This window comes from Bactrocera oleae, chromosome 6 (genome assembly GCF_042242935.1).
Source record: "Bactrocera oleae isolate idBacOlea1 chromosome 6, idBacOlea1, whole genome shotgun sequence".
In the NCBI taxonomy this organism is placed as follows: Eukaryota; Metazoa; Arthropoda; class Insecta; order Diptera; family Tephritidae; genus Bactrocera; species Bactrocera oleae.
The window spans coordinates 45,059,111-45,084,328 of NC_091540.1; the positions used below are offsets into that span (position 1 = coordinate 45,059,111).

At 34.3% G+C, this 25,218-nt stretch overlaps 1 protein-coding gene across 15 annotated transcripts in view; it reads left to right on the forward strand.

The window, feature by feature from the left end:
- The window catches only part of enc (R3H domain containing protein encore), a 62,779-nt gene that overhangs the window by 24,818 nt on the left and 12,743 nt on the right, over positions 1-25,218 (forward strand). For 9 of the 15 annotated variants that reach the window (XM_036372410.2, XM_070112123.1, XM_036372403.2 and 6 more), the window contains one exon: positions 12,527-12,682. In XM_036372410.2, coding sequence (XP_036228303.2) covers positions 12,551-12,682 — 132 coding nt within the window. In that variant the 5' untranslated portion in view covers positions 12,527-12,550. Of the gene's footprint in view, positions 1-3,431; positions 3,819-6,669; positions 6,765-11,422; positions 12,402-12,526; positions 12,683-25,218 lie in introns of those variants that run through there. The other 6 variants (XM_070112125.1, XM_036372406.2, XM_036372405.2 and 3 more) reach the window with 6 other exon arrangements.

Genomic DNA, 25,218 nt, shown 5'->3' on the forward strand with positions numbered 1-25,218 from the left:
TTTACTCGGTCGACAGACTTTGGAAGCAACAACAACTACGACGCAGTAAAAATCACGCAATGCACAAACGCAGTAGTGTTGTTGGTGTTGATATCGTTGCTGCTTCTGTTGATTTTGCTCTTCAGTGTGGCCAGGCGCACACTGCTCACTGCCTCAGCAATTCACGTGCGAACTTCTAAGCTGCGTGTGTGTGTGTGTGTTGACGCGTGTGTATTTAAATAACTTCTATGTTGTTGCGTCTCGCATCTCAAGTTGCCAATAAAAACTACTCTTTCATTTGTACTGCTTCTGCTGCTACTTACTGCTCACTGCTCACTGCTCCTTGCATTCGCCAGCGTTCAAGTTGGTTGTAGAAATGTTTGAAATCTGGGACATTCATTCGATGACCATAAATGTTAATGGAGTTTTGTTCGACTGTCGTCCGTAGTATCCTAGTGTCTTTTCTCGATCTCCCATAACGCATAACTCTCATGAAAATGAATTATTTGTATCTCAATGCGTACAGATTAGGGTGAATCATCTGTGTGATGAGTATGTATTTGTGCTGCTTTTCATTTGTCATCGAAATATATTGTATATATACACATACAGGCATATGAATTAATCTTTTCTAATTTTTTTCAGCTAAGCAATTTTTACAGTTATCAATAAAATATGTCTACTTTGACTTGATACAGCAAACTTTATTAAGCAATAGGTGTCATAAGGACTCTGGTGGTGAGATTAAATAATTCACCATATTTTAGACAAGTATTTTTGAAATTTCGTTATTTATGGCCAGACTTTTAGAGCGGATGGAAGGTGGAAGGTTCATTAAAAATTTGCAAATCTGGATAGCACTTCAATAGAAATTTTCAAAAATAATTCCAATAAATTCTTTTAGTGTCGTAAAACTGTTCGTGCTTGGCCTGGTATGTAAAGTGATTGCAGAATTGTTATGCTTAGAGACGATGTTTTCCACATTTTTGTTGAGTCATACCTCTCCTAATAAATTTCTTAGATATACAACACTATCTGTATTTAAATCGCCAAATTTTGGAGAGTGCCGAATCGAACAAGCACCTGGTATAAATGGACTGTCATAATCAAATACAGGTAGAATAACATGCTCGAATAGAGGTCGCTTATGAGATTAGGCGAGTGTTCTATTCTAGAAATATTCAAAATTTAACTATTCAAGATTTTGCCTACAAAAAGATTTTCAAAACTCAAATTATTTTCGGAGATATAGAAATAAAAAACAATCATTTTGTTTTTATTTAAAAATATAGCTACTCAAAAATATGTATACAAGAAGATTTTTCAAAATTCAAATTATTTTCGGAGACATACAAGTATGTAGATACGCGGAGATATAGGTATACGCGAAACTGTCTGTTTCAAAACAATAACCAAAATTTCTCAGGTTCTACAGGACTTATTTATCTGAAATTTTTAGAGAGTCTTCTTTATAGATTTGCCTATGTTTGGAACTATTCACATCCCCAAATTTTTACTGTTTTTTTTTAAATTCGAATCATTGAAAAAAAGTGGTACACAACTTTTTTTTTAACGCAGCCCCGATTTTATGAATTTTCTTTTCCAACTTTTTCGTAAAACCAGACATTGCGACATTATGCTAGATTAATAATTTTTTTTTTTTGCTTCGGATTGCTCGGAGGGTTGAAATCGTGGGTATGGTCAAGTGCCAATTCTCTTTTTTATTTTTTGAGTTTTTCCTGTATTCTTGAAATGTTAATCATCAATCAATCAATAATCAATAAAAAATGGATGTTAAAAATATTAATTGCCGTTTTTTACGACACTTCAAAAATTACAGGAAATTTAAGCCTCAAGACTAGAATGTGGAAAAATAAAAATCTATCATATTTTTTTTTTTAGAACAAATGCTCTTTAGAACTAAGTTTTTTACACAAATTTTGTAAATCGTTCATATTTGAGAGAAAAAATGAGAAAATATAATATTTACATAGTTTTTATAGAAACAAGAAAAACAGTTAATTCGGCTCCACCAAAGTTATAACACTTTAACCAGTTCTTTTCTTATAGCATATAAGGGTATACAAGATCTTTATCTTGATTTTGATCGGTCTGTTTGTATGGAATCTTTATGCTATAGTAGATATGCTATATAGATAGATATATAGATCTCAACATCTACGCCATATTTCGTGAAGATAATTTGTCAAATAAAAAAGTCATATGTATGTGCCAAATTTCGTGAATATATCTTGCAAAATAAAAAGGGTTTCCCTACATAGACTTGTTTTTCCTCGATCAGCTTGTATGACGGCTATATGGTCCTATTTTGGCGATTCTGAAAAGTAGCTTCTTGGAAAGAAAAGGACGTGTGCAAAATTTCTGATCGATATCTCAAAAACTGATTAGTGGATTATTCCTAGAATAGTGGATAGTGGATTATTCCTAGAAACTTTTACGAATCCAAATATATTTTCTATTTTCGTGTTGAAAACAAACAATTTGTAAACAAATTTTCTTAGTTCATATGCAGCATTATTCTTATAGGGGTGGCTTTGGAAGAAGGGATTCTAAATTTAGAAAGCATTAATAAGTATAGTATATTTTCAACTTTAATGCACATTTCTTTCACCTTAAACAACAACCTCAATCTTTGTTGCGGCAGTGACCTTGCTTTTGGTGTGGCCCATAAGTGAACCTTAGTAAGTGTGTTGTTGTCCTACAGGACGCGAAACCACTGTTCGGACTGGCGGAGCTGGTCACAATAGATCTTTTTCACTTTCTTTTGATTTACACAATAAATAATTTTTCTTACACAAAAGTTTCTGAAACACAACAAGCGTATGGAAATAAAAAAAATATTAATTTTTACCTACATTAACCAAATATACATATATACCATAAATATGGTATATGTATTTATCTAAAACTATGTACGCAGTGTTGATTACAGTAACAACAATAAAATGCCTGAAACAGAAAAATCACCCCATTATAAAGTTTCCCAGTTTTAACCTGTTTCACGAAGAAGAGCCTGCTGGTACGACACGTTTTTCATTTACTCTCATCTCCTTTTACTGGGCTCTCACATACTTGATTTTGCGCTGGCGCTCAAGTTTGCTATATTTAATTTTTTTTGTATTGTTTTTGAAAATTTCTCTCTTTCTCTCACTTATTGTACAATTTACCTACCACATTGAACTTATTAGTTTAACGATTTCGGTTCGGAAAGCATGCAAAATAGCGTAGTGGAGTGGCGGCCTAGCATGGGTAAATGTGTAGCGAGTGGTAGTGGCTCTCTCGCCAACAGTCGGCTAGCACAAATTCACTCACGCGCCACCCAACGCAGCAAGGATGAATAGAATGAAAGAGCGAAAGGTGTATGCAAGAATAACTGAATAAACTGAGTGTTGAAATAAATCAACCCAGAACTGCTTGGCCCAGTATCAATTCGTACGTTCCCCATAATGTCTGCCATAATAGTGGATACGTCGTGGTCGCCGTGTACGGAAGCAAATCAGTAGAAGCAGGAATTTAAAGGCTCAGTGCTCTATGCAATAGTGAATGTAGCAAAAGAGAAAAGAATATATATATATATACATACATATATCTAAGGAAATAGAAAAGAATGTACAAAATGCACCAAAAGTAGCGAAAAGCTTTGAGGAAATCGTCTTGTTTTTCTACAAAATTTTGCACAATTTTTCTCGAAATGTTCAGAGAATGTCTAAAAAAAAATTTATAAAAATCGAAATCGAAATATGCTTAAAACGAAAATCGCCATAAAGTGCTCGTGTATAGTGCGGAAAATAGTGTAAGAAAAGTAAGCCAAAAGAGTGGTAAATAAATGTTCAATAAAAATCCATGCAAAAACTACCTGTAAACTTAGTTAAAAGTTATGAATTAAATGGGGAAAAATTATTGTGCTTTTTATCGTACGAAAATTTTTTCTTCTTTTGCCATCTATACACACATGCACACAAGTGTAAAGGCACATGCACACATTTTTCACAACTTCGTTGTCGTCGTCGTCGGAGACGTGCTCGTTGGCGTTTTCAACGTCGTTAATTGCAGGCAGGCAAACACCAGGCCGAGCGAATAGCTCACTATTGCAACCTTGTTGTTGTGATGGTCGTCATTGCTGTCGTCTTCAGCGTAGTAGTGTTGTCGTTGAACAGACAGACGGACAGGCAGCTAACGATTCTGGTCGACTGGAGCACCCCTACGGAAGGGCACTTCAAATAATAAGAAAAGGAAAAATCTCTATAAATTATTTTGGTGTAGTATTTATGAAGATACGGTGTTGTTGAGTGCATTGTAAGAACCTTTAAAAACAGTGGTTCACAATAAAATTGTTTTAAAAAAAAAAAACAAATCAATATATATTTGGATGTGCCAGGAAAGTGTCACAAATTCAAAATCTGAGGAAAATATTTCTAAATTTTTAAATTTCCGCACAATTTGCCCGTACGCAATGGTAGCATGAAATCGTCATTAAAAGCAAACTTAAAAAAAATTTCTTTGCACAAGCTACCAAAATAATATCCGGAAATGCATCATATTCCTCGTACCAATGTAGAACATTTAATTGGAAAACAACAAAAATGTAATAGCCAACATAGAATGGCAAGCCAACTGTGCTTCTGCACGAGCTAACAGTAGCACTAACAACTATAAGACAACAACAATGCATTCGCACAAAGCAATCGCCATGAAAAGTGTTCGGGCGCAAAATAAGCTAGTGAATGAGCGTAATCGTGTGAGAGATTTACGAAAATTAGTTGACTAGCAAAATATGTGTGCGCGCTCTCAGCGCCCGAAAATTTCACCACCCACCCCCACATACCGAATCCACAATTCACATGCATACATATATACATGTGGTATAAAGCAATGCAACTGTCAGCTGGCTTGGAAAAAAACACAATGAAAGGAAGATGTGCAATTGACATTAATAAAAAAAACACATTCTCTCACAGTGTTGCCATTCTTCGAATTTGATTTCGGAACTTATGCAAAACATTCGCTATTTAAATAAAAATGTATACTTGATGAATACACGTTGAAATTGAAACTATAATAAGTACCAATCAGGGGGATATCAGATTAAAAATGTTTACCGTTATTAATTTTAATGAATTAATTGTTATAATATTAGTAACTTACCGAGATTTTAGCCCGTAGCGTCAATTGTCTTTGAGCAGTCACCCATCAAGTAGCTTAATCTGCACAAATGTAGAAGAAAATTTCGTGAAAGAAATTTCTTTTTGTTTTTTGTTTTTGTAAAAATTAAAAATAAAAAACCAAAAAACTGGTTATTTAATTTTTTACATTGATTTTAAGGTTATGTGACGAAAGTGTTAACACAAAAATTTTAGATCTTTTGTATTACCAACAAACTTTGCCATTAAACTTTTTTCCGTATTACTCGTAGTTTTGCCGGAAATCGAACAAACCAGTTTTTAACCCTTAAGAACTATCGATACTTTCTTTCTCTTCCCGACCTCAGATTGCTCGTAAATTTTATTTTCCCTCATTTTTGTTATTTTATCTTCGTTTTTCAATGTGTTTCATCCTACTATAATTTTATATTTCAATTTTTACCTTTGGACTATTTGATACTTACTTAGTACTTCACTTCACCTGAAAACGACCTATGGTGAGCAGTTTAAACATTTTAACGATCCTAAACAATATACGAATATATACGAGTACATTTATCATACATCAGAAACATAGCAAATTCTTAATAGTACGGGGGGTTGAGGTTCTTGTCTGTTTTGAGGTAACTTGCACTAATATTTGTAAAGTTTCAAGTAGTCAAAGAAACAAACAACTGGGTTAAATCAAACAGCGGCAGGATAGAATAAGTTATCAAGTGTTAATATACTCTTGAATTGAATTTTCTAAAATAATTTTGTTATTGCTTCCGCAGCTAATTATTTCAACATGGAATAGAACTCAAACCGAGAATTGGCGACTATTAGTGTAGTCGTTGAACTCGATCAATCGAAAAGTGTAATACAAGTCTTTACTTTGATTTTGAAAGAGTTTAGGATTTTAGTGATTCGCCATTCACTTTTTCATACGCTCAGTTGGCGATGTATGGCAATCACATATTGTCAACAAAAATTACTCTGTGCTACGTGTTTTCTCACATACTCACACATACCGACGTCTTTGGAAGGGTGCGTTGTAGAACTCTCCACACGCTACGAAATGTGCTCGTAAAGTGAATTGATAATGACGTTGTAGAGAATTTTCCGAGTCACAAAGAAGACTAACAAGAGCACTATGGTAGGGGCGCATACGCACACACACACACAATGATACAATATTTACACGTACATATGTATGTGTATGTTTATATGTGAGCATGTGTGTCGATATGACGAAGTGCCCCACTGCCAACGATTGAATTTTTTTTGGCGTAAGCATTTTTCGCATGAGGCAGGCCAGACAAGCGAGCAGTAACCACCAGCTGTAAAAATGCGTAGACGCGCATAAAAGTGTGTTTTTGTGTGTATGTGTGTGTGCGGATATGTTGCTTTTGAACAACTGACTGCAAGACTTTCAGGAGTAGTAGAAAATGTTTTGTTGCATATCAAGTTCATAAATGTAGGGGTTAAAATGAGTGTCGTACAAAATGAAATAATATTTGAATATTTTATGCGAATATTATCTCTACAGTGGTAAACTTGTGCTGATGTCAAGGATATTCACTCACAAATTTAGAGTAAATCAAAATCTTTTTATTCGGGATGACAAAACAACAAGGCATAAAGGTGATTATATATTTTTGAATTTTTTTTCTGAAAAGTAAAGCAAATGACGGAGGTGAACTTAAAATGTTATGTTATGTGTTCTCATCAAATATATATAAATATTGATTTTACTTTCTTTCAAAAATTGCAAGTTAGTTAAAGGTTTTACACCGAAATGCAATCGGAAAGATGTTATGTTAGTCCAAAACATGAAAAAAGTTTAACTTCGGTGCATTTTGTTTAAAATAAAAGGGTATAAAAATATATTTATCTTGATCTGCTCAGTTTGTTTGGCAGCTATATGCTATAGTGTTCCGATGTGACCAATTTGTTAGGAGATTGTAACGCGGCCTTGAATAATAAACTATGCCACATTTCGTGAAGATATCTTGTCAAATAAAAAGTTTTTTATACAAGGGCCTGATTTTGATCGGTCAGCTTATATGGCAGCTATATGTTACAATCATTCGATATCCGCGTTTCCAACCAAATAAACAGTTTCTTGAGGAGAAAAGCACGTGTGCAAAATTTCAGAAAGATATCAATAGCTGAGAGACAGACAGACGGCTAAATCAAGCCAGTTCGTTAGGCTGATGATTTATATATACTTTATAGGGTCTCCGACGTTTCCTTCTGGGTGTTACAAACTTAATATATCCGGTTCACGGTATAGAAATGGCAGTCAAAGAAAGTGAATTATAATTAATAATGTATAATTATACAGTCTTCCAGTTTTCTTTGCAGTTCCTTTATTTTCACATGATAAACTGATTATTTAACTATTAACAACGCTTACGATTATAAGATAGGTGTTCAAAATCTATAATACGACTAAAATTAAATGATTTATGATCTGTTCCGACTGTTAATGGCAATTATGCTACGAAATAACAAAGTGAATATTATCAATGAGAATTTGAATAGTGACGAAAACAGATTATAAATCATATTTTTCGTAGAAACTAAGCTTCAGCGGCATCTAGCGAGTTTAAATGTCTCCCTTGAAAACTTCAGCGAAAATAGTTTAAGGATTTCGGACTTAGCAACTTATTTCAGAGTGACTTTAAATTCAAAAGTTAATTTGATATAAACATCAAGTGCTCAAAATCGAAGCGACGAGGTGACTGAAAACGTACTACATTTCCCAGCAGGGTTCTTTAAAGTTTCTGTAATTCATATCCGCATTCAAAAAATACTTCTTTGTTCTTTCGAAAGGAATTACTAATCTTCTATGTATGTGTGTCGTCGTAAAGCATACAAATGTTGCTAAATTATTTGAAAATAAATAATAAATGATATTATATGTAATTTATATACATAAATACATACATATGTACATAAACTTGCCTATACATTTAGCTTCCACATTATTTCATATTTCCATCTTTCTATTCCAAATTCTTGTCGTGATTTCGTAAAACAAAAAAAAACACACACACATACACACTCTCTCTTTGGCGCTCTTCAGCGAAATCCTCAATACGCAAGCTCTTTTATAAATTTTGCTATTTTTCTTCGTGCGCCCAACACCACAACTACAATAACAAAGAGTGTCGCCACTCTCGTGTACAACATTTTTGCCCCAAATTTCTCGAACTTCACCTTTTCTTTTTATTTTGCTAACGACGCTGTTGGCTATCGAACTAAAAAGTACGCATTCGTGAATATGTATTTGAGTGCATAAGTGTGGAAATGTTTACATATATGCATGTGTGTGTTTCGAATATAGCCCGAAGCATCCATTGCTCGCTGCTCTCACTATTTCCGCTTGCTTGCAGCTGTTGTTGCTGATCAGTGTCGTTGGTTTGTTATTTATGATGTTCTTGTTTTTGCTGTTTATATTGTCAATAAGTTAGCTTGTATTGTATATTTTGCTAGTGTAAACCATCTAATGTATGCTACATGTGTATGTATGTGTGTGGTATATAATAGATTTGTGGCACCACAAAGGCAAGCATATATACCGTTTTATTAACCAATTTTGTGTAAATAAATATACTTACATATATGTAAATATGACTGTATGTGAACTTGTTGTTCTTGGACATAGTATCAATACATAACATTTACAATCCCATCCGCAAACACACTATATATACACACACATACAAAAACTTTTAGCGGGATAGAATATATATGTATGTATGTATATGTCTACCTTTCCTTGGCATGCTCAGGTGTTGATGGGTATTTCCCCGTGAATTGGCACGTTTTGACTTTCGTATATTTCGCACGCGTCTTCAATTGTTGTTGTTGGTTTTGTTGTTATTGGGTATCTCACTCAATGCCACATAAATGTGAAATGTAGCATTTTCATTAATATTGAATGAATTGTTTGACCAAATTATTGAACTATTAGCGTTAATCGTATTTTATGGCATTGTTAAGTGGTCCGTACATTTATACATACATACGAGTACATATACTTTTTTGTATATGTACATAATTTTGGAAAATATTTCTTTGATGATAATGCTCTTCCATATGTATTGGTATAGTTTTTTCATTTGCATTGAGCATTTTTGTGAGAGTGTTTTCGTGTTTATCGCATCAAAAATATTTCATTTCTTATTAATAATCTATAAATTGGACACACTCTCGAATCTTCAAATATTGGGAAAACACTTCAATGTGTGTTTAATATCAAAAGTAGCGAACACTACCAAATTCATATGCTTCAAACCTATCGGTTGTCTAAATAATCCATGTAAAGTTGAAGGGATGAGATCTCTGAATTTATTGACATTGGTTGAATCATTGGTATTGATTGCCGATGTTTCCTTTGGTTTAAAATTACTTGAACCAAGCTTGCAATTTTCTTTTTCCCTTTTAATTGTTATATAGGGTTTGTAGTCATATTAATGTCAAATTTAATGTCAAATTCATACTCTATAATAGGCAGTTTGAAGGGTTCATATCGTTATGAAGAGGGCTATATTTTTTCAAGCTTCGATTTCATTAATCAACATACATACGTGCAATCGATTTTCTAACATTTCAATATTTATAGTAGATTTGTGCCGTCGTTTCCGTTCAGCTATCGTTCTGTTGACATCTAGTAATAGTACTTAATGTCACTGAAGGCTAAATGCGAAGAATACGATGAATGAATTTTTTGAATGATGAATTTGACATACAATTTTATCATCGTTTTTATTGATTTCTGACATTGCAAAACTCGCGTGGCACCCTCTTTTTAAGTAACCAAGTTTTCTAAAACGTTCCATGATATATCTAGAATGTCAGCTACCATCTGATGAACCCCATTTATCGGTCAATTATGGATGACTTTGTTGAGGTTTTGATGTTTTCGCGGTTCTAAATACATATGCATTATAGTGACTTCCTTTCATAGAAATAAGATTCAGCCTGTTTGATTTGTACAAGAAAAGTTTTTGAAGAAATGTTCCCTAAAAAACGTCCGTCTGTCTATATATGCGAACTTACTTGTCCCACAGTTCTGGAGATATCGATCTGAAATTACGCATTCGCTCTATTCTCAGCAAGAAGTTACTGATTTGTCGAAATGGCCGATATCGGACGATTATAGCATATAGCTGCAATTTAAACTGATCGAACAAAGTTCTTGTAAAGAGTATCTTGTATTTGTGGATGGAGATGAGGATTTTAACTACCTCATATCAGTTTGATTCAAACACTATAAGATAGTGCTTACAAGCACGAATTTAGTTTCACAATTTTTTTTATCTATTCTCTTGATTCAAAAGTTTTAATTTCACATTGTACTCTATGAGTTCATGACTCTAATTGAGCTACCCTCAATGTTCAATTACATAATTTTAAGAATTTTTTTTAAATTCAAAATGTAGATTATATCATATATTTCATAAAATCATATATATTTTATTTCAATTTGCTGTTTCAACACATTTTACACAAAAATGCTCACTCACTCAATGTGTACCTATAACAATTGTATTTCGCTCAATATTCATATTGTTTATTGCCAACGGAAGTATTCAAATTTTTGTTTTTCATACAACACATTCACCCACATATCAATAAAAGACGCACACAACTTAAGGCAGCTTTTCCGTATGTGTTAGGAGCTTTGAGTTTGTGCGCACAATTTTCAAACATATTTACTTACCTACATATCAATTTGGTTGCATGTTTGCGCGGCACTTTGCGATTTCGTGGAAATCACGACCACAACCGCACGCTGCCTGTTCAATATCAATATTTGTATAGCTGTGTGTGTGTCAATGTTAAATGCCAACGCACACACACACACACACCGCAGAGAAAACACCGATAATTGTCAAGGAAGAAATAAACAAAAATCATGGAGAAAAGTTCCACCTGTAATGGTTGACGGGCCGTCTGAAACGCTTCATGGTTGCTGCCCTTTAACACGCACGCTTAATTACAATAGACACTTCGGCGTCGGCGAATGTTTACTTTGGACGCGTTTGAATAAAACTTTTGTATTCTCTCATTTCCCTGCTCGAGTTTTGTGAAAAGAGCTCATTAATTTGATTTTAGTGCAGATTTAAAGGCAACAACGCATTGAAAGCGATATTTAATTGTTGTTGCCGCGTTTAATGGCCAACCTGTCAACTCAGCTGATTTGCTGTTGTTGTTGCACGAAGAATATAAAAATTTTTTGCTTATTGGTTAACGGTATAATATATGGATTACTCATCGTAAAATTCCAGATTACACAAGGGACCTTCAGTTAAAGCCGAAAAGGAAAGTGTGCCGGTATATGTACAATAAAAGAACTGCATGAAAGAAAAAAATTAATAAATGTAAAAGTTTAAAAAATAGTGTGAATAAATTTATAATACAACAACAAGCTTTAATTAAGTGAAATTACAACGCCGAAAACTTGTATACGTAAATGTATTTGTTGTAATTTGTAGTGATGCGCTATTGTGATAAGATTTTTCCCCAACCCTAAGCACAAAAAATAATTATAAAAATATTCAAAAGCCATAAAACAGCACAGACGAAAGTATTACCTACAATAAAAAGTAAAAAAAGAAAAAAATATATATACATATGTATATATTTAATGTAGCAGTTACTTATTAGACTTTAACGGTAACTTTTTTTTACTAATTGGTCAGTCCGTGTAGAAAAAAAAAACAATTTCCAAATTCCTGTATCGAAAAGTAGTTTTTGACTTGTGTTCATTTTTGGAATTTGCTAAACTTTCGAATATGTTTTTTGTGAAAATTGTGATTTTGGAGCAACTCCAGTGAGTTAAAAGACCAAAAAACCCACAAAAAAATAACAGCAGGTGTAAATGCGACCATAAAACCACAATCCAATCACCAAAAGCATAAATGAATCTCTAAGAAAAAAATCATTCTGTCAAATCTTTTGTGTACAATAACAAATACTTCTGTATGCTGCACTGCCAACTAATTGCGAAAAATGATTTTAAACTCCAAAGAATTTCCACAAATCAGTATACGTTAAAAGCAAAGCGAAAGTGAGGTCCATACGTAAAGAAGCTCAAATCCAAATCCTCTAAATTCAATAATAGCAACAACTGCAAAGCGTGTACCGAACAATGGGTGTGACGGTGATGCACAATAAAATACGTAAAAATTCCTTTTTATTACCAGAAACAATATCGAACAGTCAAATGCGTTTAATAGTTGTAGAAATGCATTAATTTAACCTGAGGTAATTTCCAATGTTTATATTTGGATGTAAGCGCAAATTTGTTTATTTTATTTTACTTTTTTAATGTTTATTTTTTTTTTTTTAACTGAAATATTACAATTTCCGAATTTTCTTGTTTCTTGCAGAATTTAAATAAATGAACTGTGATTATGAGTTCCACAAAATCGCAAGTAGCAGTCGCTACAAATATTCCAAGTCTATCATCATCATCACAAACTCAAAAAGAGTACAGCACTGAAGAGTCTCTGGGTCGACAAAATAGTTTTGGCAATAATCGCAGAGTGAGTATATCTTTGAATTGTAAAAACATTTAACTCAAATTTAGATACATACAAAGATTTAAAAATAAAACAATAGTTCAATGACGAATAGCTGCTTACTTGTCAATGATTGGTAGCCAATTGCCATTTGTAATGTACATTTTAGTATACGGCTTGCCTAGTGGCAATTAAGGAGCATACCAAGTACCTGGGAGTAATTTTGGCTAGCAAACCTAAGAGTTGGTATTACATAGCGGTAAACTTGCTTTAAACAGTCTCGAAAGGACTGCAGGACGGTTGTTGGTCTAATGACAGGTCACAACTTACTGGCATCACATGCGAATCGAATGTGCATTAGTAACGACGATATATGCAGAAAGTGCAGGGAAGTAGGCATGAGAGTGACGCTGGAACACCCCGTCAGCTTCTGTACAGCCTTATATAGGAGCTTCGCAGTTCAAAGTGGCGAGTCTCTCTTAAAGTTCCCAAAAGCGTAGATGTCCTGTATGACGAATACTTCAGCTCGAATTAAACTGAATCTCCCTATGGCATTACTAAAAACCATTAGGTCTATGTATGGCGTAACAGGCAGCCAGTATCACTAACCTAATCTATACTCGCGCTAGTAGTCATACCAACTAGGCGTATATAATATTTATTGATGAGGGATATGTAGTACCACAAACTAAGAGATTATCCCTAAACAAATAACAATAGTCTACTTTGTTCTGTCCACATTCCTTCATCGAGCTCTAACATATTTCAGAACTTGAAAAAAAGGTTTTGCGAGTGCATCGCATCTTCTTCTTACGTCGTGTCACACTCAGGGGCCAAATTCAGTTCAATTTGAAGTCTGTACCTTTCCCTTTCTACCTTCTCTTTATTCCGACGCTCCTCTTTGATAGAGTGAAATCACAGCAAAATATGAACGATTTCGACGTTATCAGCATTTTCTCATTTTCTTCTATGATTTTATGGTTTCAAAAATCCATAATAAATGATTTGTGAACTGGAAGGCACGAAAATTATATTAAATACATTGCAGCTTTCCACAAATTCTTAAAAATCTGCATGAACGTAGCAGAATTCCGGGAAATACGAATGTCTGTGTTTTATTAAGAAAGGTACTGGCAAAGTCTTCAGTGCGTGATGACATGAAACAGCGACTTGAAAGCGAAAATTCAATATCTAAGCATGCACTCGATAGTAGTAGTTAAAAATGTAAAAGAGATTAAACAAAGTTTCATATAATCAAACGAGATGAGGAAGAAAGCTGCTTTCTATGAATGCATTTGGTTGCTAATATATAATGCTATACGTAAATATACATATGTATGTATTGGTTTGCCTAATTACATGAACCAAAAGTTAAACACGAATTTTCGCCATTGGCAATGCGGCTGTTATTGCCATTCGACGGCAAAATCGGGTATAGAAGTCGTCTTAAAAGTAGGTCAGGTCAACGGCGCATAGATTGACGTGGAATATATTATATATTTCACAAGTATACATACATGATTGCATGCATATATGGATGTGTGTGTGTACAGCATCGCATAAATACATGCCTATACTCGAAAATCTTTCAGCCTATAGTAACAAGCAGCATGTAAATAAGTCTCGTAATAACATCACTAAGCTTTGATCGAAGTTAAGTTGCGTATACGCCGTGTTGTACCAATTCTTACTTGCGTTCTTATGTATAATGGGTAATATTACAAAAATCTATTACATATTTTTTTGCAAGAATCGAATAAACCTTTTCTGTTGTTTCGCGTAGCTGTTAAAAGCACATGTGAAGTTTGGTGTAATCCTCTCTGCAATGCTGAATTATCGATTGAGACTTGTTGAGAGAAATGAAAATTTCGCATTCGAAACGTGTTGGCTTCATACATAGATTAATAATTGGGTATATTTGTGTGTGATGCTTATGCTTAATGTAGGCAGCGTTTTGTTAAACATTATGAATATGATATTCCATTCTTTATTTTTCCTATTAATAATCAATCAATCCATAATAAGTAATTATTATAACACATTTATTGATAGCTTTAACAGCGTTGTTTAATAATTCACTGTTAATACCTTGAACCTTTGGTATTTGTCATATGTACATAGTTGATGAATATACTTTTAAAAGAAAGTGGTATGTAATCAAATATTGAATATATATGGTATATACAATATATGTATATATATAATATATTAGGGTGTGTCAAACATCCATTGTACGTCATTTAAAGCTTAAACTAAATCAAATTAATTGATTAGGAATAAATGCAGTTCAGTTTTATTGAAACAATGTCTTTCGCGCCCACACCGTACTTAACAGATTGCCTAAATATAGGCAATATTTATTTCTATACACTCGAATGCCAATAAAACCTTTGCCTACATTTAGGCTCCAAATGAAGTTAATAAAGTAATTAATATTTTATTGAATTATTTTACTTATCGCCGTTAAAAGCAAGGTTTTGTTAATATTTTTATTCCAAAAATGTAAAAAATAAGATATTGTACAGAATAAAAGAAGAAATGTTTATTTCGTCTACAACGAAGCTATAATACTCTTCATAGGTGCATTTCATGTAACATAAAAGGGTGCGATCTAAGCAATTTGTTCACAGTAGCGCTGCCTCGGACAATAATCGAAGCCAAATTTTGTGAAGGTATCTTGTCAAATAAATGAGTTTTCCTAAGGAAGGCTTGATTTTGATCGGTCAGTTTGCATGGCAGCTGTATGCTATAGAGGTCCAATCTGAACAATATGTTATAGCGTTTCTTTTGACAAATACGCATCGGGGAACTAACAAGTGAGCAGCTCCATGAAAATAAAAGGACGTGTGCCAAATTTCAGATCGATATCTCAAAAACTGAGGGACTAGTTCACGTATATACAGCCCCTACTTTCGATTATTTTAATATCTTTATTTACACGCATGGAGTTTTTCGTATTTTATTATAAACTGAAGCTAATTAATGTACAGAATTTAAGCGAATAATATTAATTGCACTTACCGTTTATTTCTAATTAGTAAATCTAAACAGCAACACTTTAATCGTCCAATATTTTATATTATTGTCAATATTTCGTAGAAAACAATTTGCCATAACCTTAGTAATACAGTAATAATAATTTAATAATTCATGCAGACACACACACACACACACAAACACATGCACATATCGTTAAACACCAACGGTATATACATATGTAGATGAGAACTTCCGCACTGCACTCAATCACTTCTTGGAAATAATTTCATGTCACTCGAACATTTTCGCAGAAATAATCCCATTCGTGGTTAGTTTACATTTGCCCCGCGTTTGAATAATAAACTTCCATGCATATGTAATAGCCTGGTGTGTGTGTGTGTTGGTTGATGCAAAGTAATTACACCCTATTCCTTTGCTTAGCGTTTAAAGTTCAAGGTTCAAAAACTAGCGCAAACAGCTAAGCGCTGAAGGAATAAAAGTTTGCATAGAAATCGCATTGATAATCTGCATAAATACCAAAGTCGCACTAAACTTCCGCCGCCCCTCAGCTCCTCACTTCCTGTTGTTGCTTGTTTTATGTTGTTATTTCTTTCTTTTTCCGAGGCTCCTCTAACACATTTTCCGCAGCTCCACCAAAGTGACAGCAACAAATTGTTTTTTTTCACTCCGTCCAAACTTTACTCAGCTCTAGAAGCCCAGTTTACGCTTAGACCGTTATTTCATTAATGTATGTGCCTTACCTGCGTCGCTTTTTAGTATACCAAAACAAGTGCAACAACAATGTTGGCCATAATGAAGATGCGCACAAAGCGTGCACATACAATACATCTATGTATATGTGTATGTATGTCTGTTTTAGTGTGTGTATAGGCTCGTTTACATTTCGCCATATTCGCATATGATTTTCTCTTTACAACTAGATTTGCAAGTTCGAAAAACGCTCAAGGTCGATTTATTGATTTTTCCACTCTCGGCAGCAAGAGTAGCAGCAGCAGCCACAGCTGCAAAGCACGAGCATATGCGAGCACACCCTTAGCCATGACTGCCATTTGTCGAAATTGTAAGGCAGTCATCGTTGTGCTGATGTTCGCATGTATTTGTGTTAATATTTGTGTGTGTGTGAGTATGTGTACGTGTATAGCAGTCAACAAGAGCCTACCATAATTATCGCTCGTCATATCCGTTAGTGACGATGCTGTACTGAAAACGAGTTGATTTCACTTCGTTAAGAAAGAAGTATCACGTTTTTTCCCCCAGAAGTTTCCTCTGAAATCAGGTCACTGTAAATGTATTTATTTGTCTAATTATTGATATTATTTTGTTATTACTTGGCAATTAGGGGGATTTATATTGATGAGTGGCAGTTGAGATTTAATTATGATTTCTCCGTAATCTCCAGGACCCTAATTTATTGAATATTGACTTCCAAGAGTTTCATTAACTAAGTTTGCGTACTGTGCGATTATATTTAAAAATGCTTTGTTTTTGCCACATTAGCAAAATTGATGACCGTTGTCAATGGTTTCTTGCTATGAAAGAAATTCTCCTAGAATCCATTCACCTAGAGTCACAACGACCGGAGTCAGATGAAAGCTAACAGGTCCTGTCATTATACTCTCGCAATATATATATAAATGATCAGGATGAAGAGACGAGTTGAAATCCGGGTGACTGTCTGTCCGTCCGTCCGTCCGTCCGTCCGTGCAAGCTCTAACTTGAGTAAAAATTGAGATATCTTTATGAAACTTGGTAGACATGTTTCTTGGTACCGTGAGACGGTTGGTATTGCAGATGGGCGTAATCGGACCACTACCACGCCCACAAAACGCCATTAATCAAAAACAAATAACTTGCCATAACTAAGCTCCGCAATAAGATACAAGACTGTTATTTGGTACACAGGATCACATTAGGGAGGGGCATCTGCAGTTAAAACTTTTTTTAAAAAGTGGGCGTGGTCCCGCCTCTAATAGGTTTAATGTCCATATCTCCTAAACTGCTAATGCTATAATAACAAAATTCACTAGAAGCAAATGTTTTTAGCACTTCTATTGACGGTGTGAAAATAGTTGAAATCGGGTGGCAACTCCGCCCACTCCCCATATAACGGTACTGTTAAAAACTACTAAAAGCGCGATAAATCAAGCACTAAACACGCCAGAGACATTAAATTTTATCTCTGAGATGGTATAAATTGGCTTTATAGGAACCGCGTTCAAAATTAGTCAGTGGGCGTGGCACAGCCTACTTTTAGGTGAAAACCCATATCTTGAGATCTGCTTAACCGATTTCAACCAAATTCGGTGCATAACGTTCTTTTTATGTTTCTATGTCATAGTGCGAAAATGGGTGAAATCAGACTACAAGCACGCTTACTTCCCATGTAACACCATTTTTAATTCCATCTGATTCTTTCACTTTCCACTATGCAAATCAGGTAACAATGATTATATCGGGGTAAAACTTTGCGTGAATAATGCAATTAAAGTATGCCACCTTGCGGCCAAAAATTGTCTAAATCGAACCAAAACTGTTCAAACCCCTAAGTACTAAATATGTGGACCCCATTGCCTATAGTTGACCTTCTACCGAAAATATCAGTCAATCCACAAAGAAATCTCAAACGAGTATACCATTTGATTTTGCGAGAGTATAAAATGTTCGGTTACATCCGAACTTAGCCCTTCCTTACTTGTTTTTCGCATAACATCACATCGTAAATGGGACGGAGCCTGCTCTGGCAAACATCTAGCGTTATGTAAAAAAAAATTAATATACCCAAAATATTTAATTTTGTCGAAATTCCTTTATTTTACATGTCTTTCCATTTTACAAAAATGTATATTAAACTAAAAGCATTCGTACTTTCGTTTCCTCTGTCAGTTCCTCTGTCAGTGTCTCATACAAATTTCAAAAATTCTTGAAGTGTTCCCTTGCCAATGCGGTATATTTACACAAGAGATTATTATTTCCCTGGTGCCTTGCTCTTGACATTTCCTGCAGTTTTATCGTTCCTTCAGCCCTATTCCTAGCCGAGCGTCGTCACCAGACTGTAACCAATTAGTATTCCAATGTTTTTCCTACAGTTCCTTCTATCGACTGCCAGTGGGAACTTTGCGTATTTCTGATCTACCGCTTTACACATAATTTGAAGATTTGTACCCCGATAAATCATTCCACAGTGTTTTGATATTTCTTGCCATGCTCCTTTCCTCTCTTTGAAATCTCGTCCACTATCTCAATGCCCTCATTGTCTTTGTGATCTCGTGATATCCGTTGCCCTGTTTCCCAAGACACTTCTGGCCGCTATGCGAAAGAAGATTATTGCCTTAATTGCTGCTTGGCTGTCCGTGAGCTGTTAACTCTGGAGTTGCCTGCTGCTGCATTAGAGGCACCCACTCCGTCTTCCATTTTCAAGCCATCCGAACGCAGCTAACAGACCTTTACGCCATCCATCTCTTTGTATGTTTATTCTGAATCTTCTTCCCAATTTAAAAGTGGAACATAGGTGCCTGCCTGAAAGGTATATAAGTGGTATGATCCCATTTTTAAATCTGTTACAAATAGCACATATTCCTTGAATCACCGTCTCTTGAAAAGGTTGACTCCGAGGATTGGCCCAGTAGTCGCCATTCTATAAAAATTTTGATATATGTATAAGAAAAATTCGACAGACTAAATCTTCTAAGTTAGACCTTTTTAGGTCGTTAGGTTCTTCTGACGGGGTTGTGCTCAAATGGATAGCTCACTTCTGCAATCATTTTTCAATTCCTAAACAACAGATTTTATTTTAATAATAATAATTTACGGTTCGCTGTTGTTACTGTGTGGATTAACAGATTTCAAATTTTTCAATGTTTTTTTACCCCAACATTAGTTTTACCTTAAAGTTAAATGTAGTTCCGAACTTTTATACTTTGGTAAAACATACCATATATAGTGCATATAGGCATATTTCTTACACTCCTCCATGAAATTTTCATTTGACGTCAGATTCTTTATGAATAATTGTTCCGTTTTCCTTAGGTGCCTAATTAAGATATGATTTAGTATCGTACAGTTTATTGTGCGTCTTTACTTATATAATCCTAAATGTAGGCAACGTTCTTTAAGAGTTCATCTTTGTTTTGTATATTAATAATGAAGCGATTGTGCAGGTTGTGATTTGCAAACTGCTTTTAAAGAATTATTTGAGAAATTAATCTAATTTTAATATTTAAACTTAAATTTTATTAATTATTTTTATACGTTAACTATTTTTCTTGGCATTCTTTATGAAAATATTGTCGGAAAATACGATAATCGATTTTGATTTAAATTCATAGGATCCAAGATGCAGGAAGTTAATTTAAAAATTAAAAAATTGACCTTTAACGCATTTATAAGCATATATCATGCCTCAAGTGCGTTAAAGCAGATAAATATCATTCACCTATTTCGCATTAGTAACCGAGTAAACGATTGCCTCGATATTTGCTGAGTAAATAATTTTTTTGTCAACAACACTCGAGAAAGTGTCAGGTCCTCAGCAAAAGCTCCTACAAGCATTATATTGACGCGCCTACGTCATTACTTGAACAACTTTCGAGCACATAGCATACTTACGTTTATATACATACATGTATTTACTTATACCCGAGTACCTAGGCGCAGGTAAAACACAATTAAAGTGTGAAAAATACAAAAGAATAGCAAAGAAATCGAACCGAACAGCACGACAGGCATGTGCCACATCAGTTTGGGTCACGTAAACAAAACGCATGGCTTGAGGTGTAGTTGAGCGGTTTATTGCATGTTTGTTGATTGCAGAAATCAAACAAGCGCACACACATACGCATGCATACACAAGTTAAGTGCCTAAGGCCCAACTAAGCTTCCAACTGCCGCATTTATATACAAATATATAAGTGAATGTGTACATATGTGTGTGTGCTTTATTTGCTCCAACGAATATGTGAACATGCTGTGCCACCTTTTGTTTGGCACATTAAGTCTACACCTTCAACGCCCACTTGAACGCCTTGACGAAATTCCGCCAAAGGGCACAGGTGCAATAGAACATTGTAGTTCGTGTTATTTGGTAATGGTTCAAGTTCAAAGCCAACTGAATTATTGTTGGTAATACATATACTTAACATTTAAATCGCCAAATCACACGCAAATGTTAAAGAGTTACTCCAGCCATCCCAAAACTGCAGGGTAATCGAACATTTTATGTAATGCATTTTTATTTCTTTGTCCAATTTTTAGTTTTTTTTTCTGGCAGAGAACGAAAATATTTTAAAACTGGAAGCATAAGAATTCTGACTTTTTTTAATATCCAAAATTTTTGTATGAAAAGTTATCATTAGGAAATCAATGAAAATGTTTTTGAACTGTCGCAGCGTTATATATGAGATTTTTACAAATGTAATGCCTAAAATAGTGGGTCTATAACTAACTCTCGTAGAAGTTGTCAAGAGATGGCGTAACTTGATTTTTATCAGCGCTTTTGGGATCTTTGTCTTATAGAACGGTGTCCAATCAGGAAACTATGTTTATTCAAAGCATGATATTCACTCATTTCCGTTGTAGACAATCATGAAAAGTTGACAGTATTCTAGTAAAGTTAAGGACAAGAATAGAGTTTATTTTGTGGTTCGATTTCTCTATTTTACAATAAACCAAATACAATTCGATTTCTCTTTTTTACAATAAACCAGTACTCGATTTAACGAAGAAGATATATGTATATACAGTCCATGAAATAAGTATAGTGTACAAACTAAGAATATCCTTTTTTAATCTTTATGTTTCATATGCATTTTTTTAGATATTTGTTTTTATATAGTAAACCCAGAGATTTATTACTACAAAATAAAAGAATTAAAATTATTTCTTTTTAAGAAAAAAATATCATTTAAATCAAACATAGTTAAAATTTTAATAATTTATATGGTTACCGTTACCTAACATAATAGCATTTATACGTCTTGGCATGGATTCAATCAGAGAGCGAAGGGTGGAAAGCGGTTTTTTTTCCATTTGGCTTCAATGCACTTTCTGAGTTCCCTCAAGCAATCCAATTGACGATCACCGAAATAAACTTGTTGCGAAAGTATCCCCCATAGATTTTCCATTGGGTTTAAGTCGGAGCTTATGCCCGGCCAATCCATTAATGGTATATTTCTATCTGTATAGCAGCGTTATCTTGTTAGAAAATCCATGGTTCCTCGCAAAATTGTTCCGAAAAGTTTATTAAAACATTGTCTAATAGATCAATGTAATTCACCGCATTCTTGAATGTCTTGATTCCTGCGGTCTTCATATATCTCTCCAATATTTGTCGTTACCATATCAGGGCCATACAGATTAAAATTTTTTTCGTCACTAAAAACCTTTTTTCCATTTATCGTCGCACAACAAGTGCCTTGGAGCATATTGCATCCTAGCAGTTTTGTGACGAGGCATCAATTTAGGTTCAGCGGTTCGTTTAACATACTGGATGTTGATATTTTCTTTTAAAATTTGCTGGATCCGATGGGTGATTTTTCAAATAAATATTTTTTTTTTTAATTTGCGGCTTCAATTCTCAGTCAGGGTCGAACAAAATTTCATACCTGATTCCGATGAGGTTAATGATAAAGTGGCAGGGAATGATGAAATTGATAATATAATATACCCAAAAATTTAAAATAAAGGTGCAGAAACATTTCGAACAATGTATCCAGTGACCAAAGCCGAAAAAAGTAAACTTATTTTATTAACTGAACTTCAGGAAGAATCCATCAAATGTAGTCTTAGTATTTCTAACGTAACAAAAGACGATTAATCAATATTTTAAATAGGTATGGAAACTTATATAACCGATATAAAAATTGCGTTGCGCCTAAGTGTAGGCAACATTTTAGTATTAATTTATCGAATTTTTAGCATTGATATATTTGATTAGTTGATATTCCGAAAGTAAATACTCCGCTGACTTCCGGACAACTTTCATTGATTAATGACACATTTATAACAATTCCCTCTTTAATCCTAGTGAGTGATAGCATACTCTTTTATTATTGATATGCTGCTCATTAATTTGTTACACGAAAATTACCATAAAAAGGTCGAAAATCGAAGTTGAACTTCAAACGGTTGGCTTAGTCAACTAGTGGCGGTTAATGATGTCATCACTAAATATTATTCATACTCATGAGTAACGAAACAATATAATCATCAGTTACCAAACTATATAATTGTACACCTAATACGTACATACTTGTATGTACATAAGTATGTAGTATATAAATGCTTTGCTGCACAATGGTGAAATGGGGCATTTATAAAGTCAAAAGCCATTTGACGTCAGCAAGCAAATGTGTCCCTGTGCACAACACCACAGATTTCCAGGAATTTCGCGTAAACACACATACAGCTACACTGTGCTGCCCACGCGTAAACATGTCGCATTGCGAGTAGTCATCGCTGACAGGAGGGCAGACGGTCCGGCTAGTCATTGCTTAGGGCGGAAATGGGTTAATGTGCTGCTACCCACCACATACATACGTTAATGTGAATGTACATACATATGTACATATGTAATTACACAAAAGCGTTCCACGCACACATAATAAAATCCGCTGCATGATTTTATTTGTTGTTTTTTGTGAATTAAACTAAAAAGGCCTTCGGGAGGGCGTGAAATTGGTTTTTGATTTTCACTACAGCGGGGCATTTGGCTTTTAATTTGCTAGTGCTTTGTCTTATCGTTGTGCAAGGTCGTATTGTAACTTCACACTCCAGAGTTGGTGTGTGGGCGTGTACGTCTTCTCCCCAGCGAAAAATATTTGAACCAAAAATCTTTTTACCACGAAATTACTTTCATTTGCATTTAGTTCGTTTAATTTCGATTTCATTGATGATTTGCAAACAAATGTGTTTAACATAAGGGTGGTTCGTTTTTTTTTTTTGCTGTTCACGAAAGTTATAATCAAACAAATGGGATTCCGGAAATGTGTTGGTGGAAGAGAGAGTACGAAATTGTCACTTTGGCCTTTCAGTAATGCTTCATTATTGAAGATTTTTCTCATCAGATTGATGGAGAAACACTTAAGGGTTTATATGAGTTTCACGGCTTCTAAACACAAAAAAAATTGTATTGTTCATTTTAATTCTATAACATCTCTAGAATATTGTCCTAAATTCTCAAGTTGATCCCAGTAATAGTTTTGGAGGTACAGCTTTGAAAAGTTGTGCGCTCGAGGTCAGGTATATCGTCACTTAAAACATAAAACGCGTTTTTCTCGAAACTGTGTTTTCAAAGTCGGTTGTCAAGATTTCTCAAGAACTACTCAACCGAAGGTCTTCAATATGTCTTTTAAAAGGTCTTGAATTCAATTACAAATCTCTTCTCTCAATTACAATTATTTAAAACAAAAAAAAGTTCGAGAAGATTTTCACCAAAATTTAGGTCTTTTTAAACGTTTGCCAAAAATAAAATTTTCACTTTATTTGTTGTTTCTCCGTCCAATACCTAGTTAATGGTCTTAGTTCAAACAGGTATTTTTTTCTTTTTACTTTTGATGATCCTGTCAGAAGTTCTGCTGGCAACGCGGAAGCCCTTTTTTCCGAGGGACTGTCGGAAATGACGTCTTAATGACCGTCCTATTTTCCTTTGAAAATTTCACAAAATCTTTATTAAAATGGTTTTTTTTTCGGAATAATAAAAAGTTTGAATAAAATATCTAATTTTTTATATGAATAAAAAATTACTGATTATAGGGCATTTTTTGCTCGACGAAACCCATGTAACCCTTTAAGATTTCGAATATAACGGATGTACCATTTGCTCGATTTTGACCTGAACATAAATTTTTACACATTTTAACATATACATATATACATTATTATCACCTTCAAAATAAGCTCCTAAGGTAATACAAGCATACCAACACTTAATCCTATTTTCCATACACTTGTTATAAACTTCGGCAAGAAAGGTCTATTCGCTGCAGGCACTAAAGCGAATTTTGGTTTCTTCAGTTTCGTCTAATTTCTTGAGCATCATTCGATAGATTGTTGGATAGTTTAAACGTCATATTCATAAACTTAAGACTCGTCACCAGTAAAGATGTGTTTGATGATTGTTGGGTCCTTAGCAACGTTGTCAAGCATCTCTTTTGCGACCTCGACTCGACTTCGTTTGTCAGGACTTTTGGTACAAGTCTAGTATTTTCACGCATACCCAAAACATTAACCAAAATGGGTTGAGTCGATTTTTAAGAAATTTTGAGATCCTCTGCGATATCTTTCTTGCCAAAATGACGATTTACAGCATTGCTCCACGACCTTCACTGACAGCTTCGTGCCACTCCAATACTTTTGTTGGTGATAAAGTAGAGTGCTCAAAACACTTTGCTACATTTACAACGGTACCGTAAACATAATATCATTGGAAATAAAAAGTTTCACGCAAAGTCGTTGTTCAATCTTTTTTATTTCATGATAGATATCATTAGATAAACAGTTTGCTTCGTAGACAAACAGCTGTCAAACACACATTAATTGACGTAAGTAGATAAAACTTCACACGA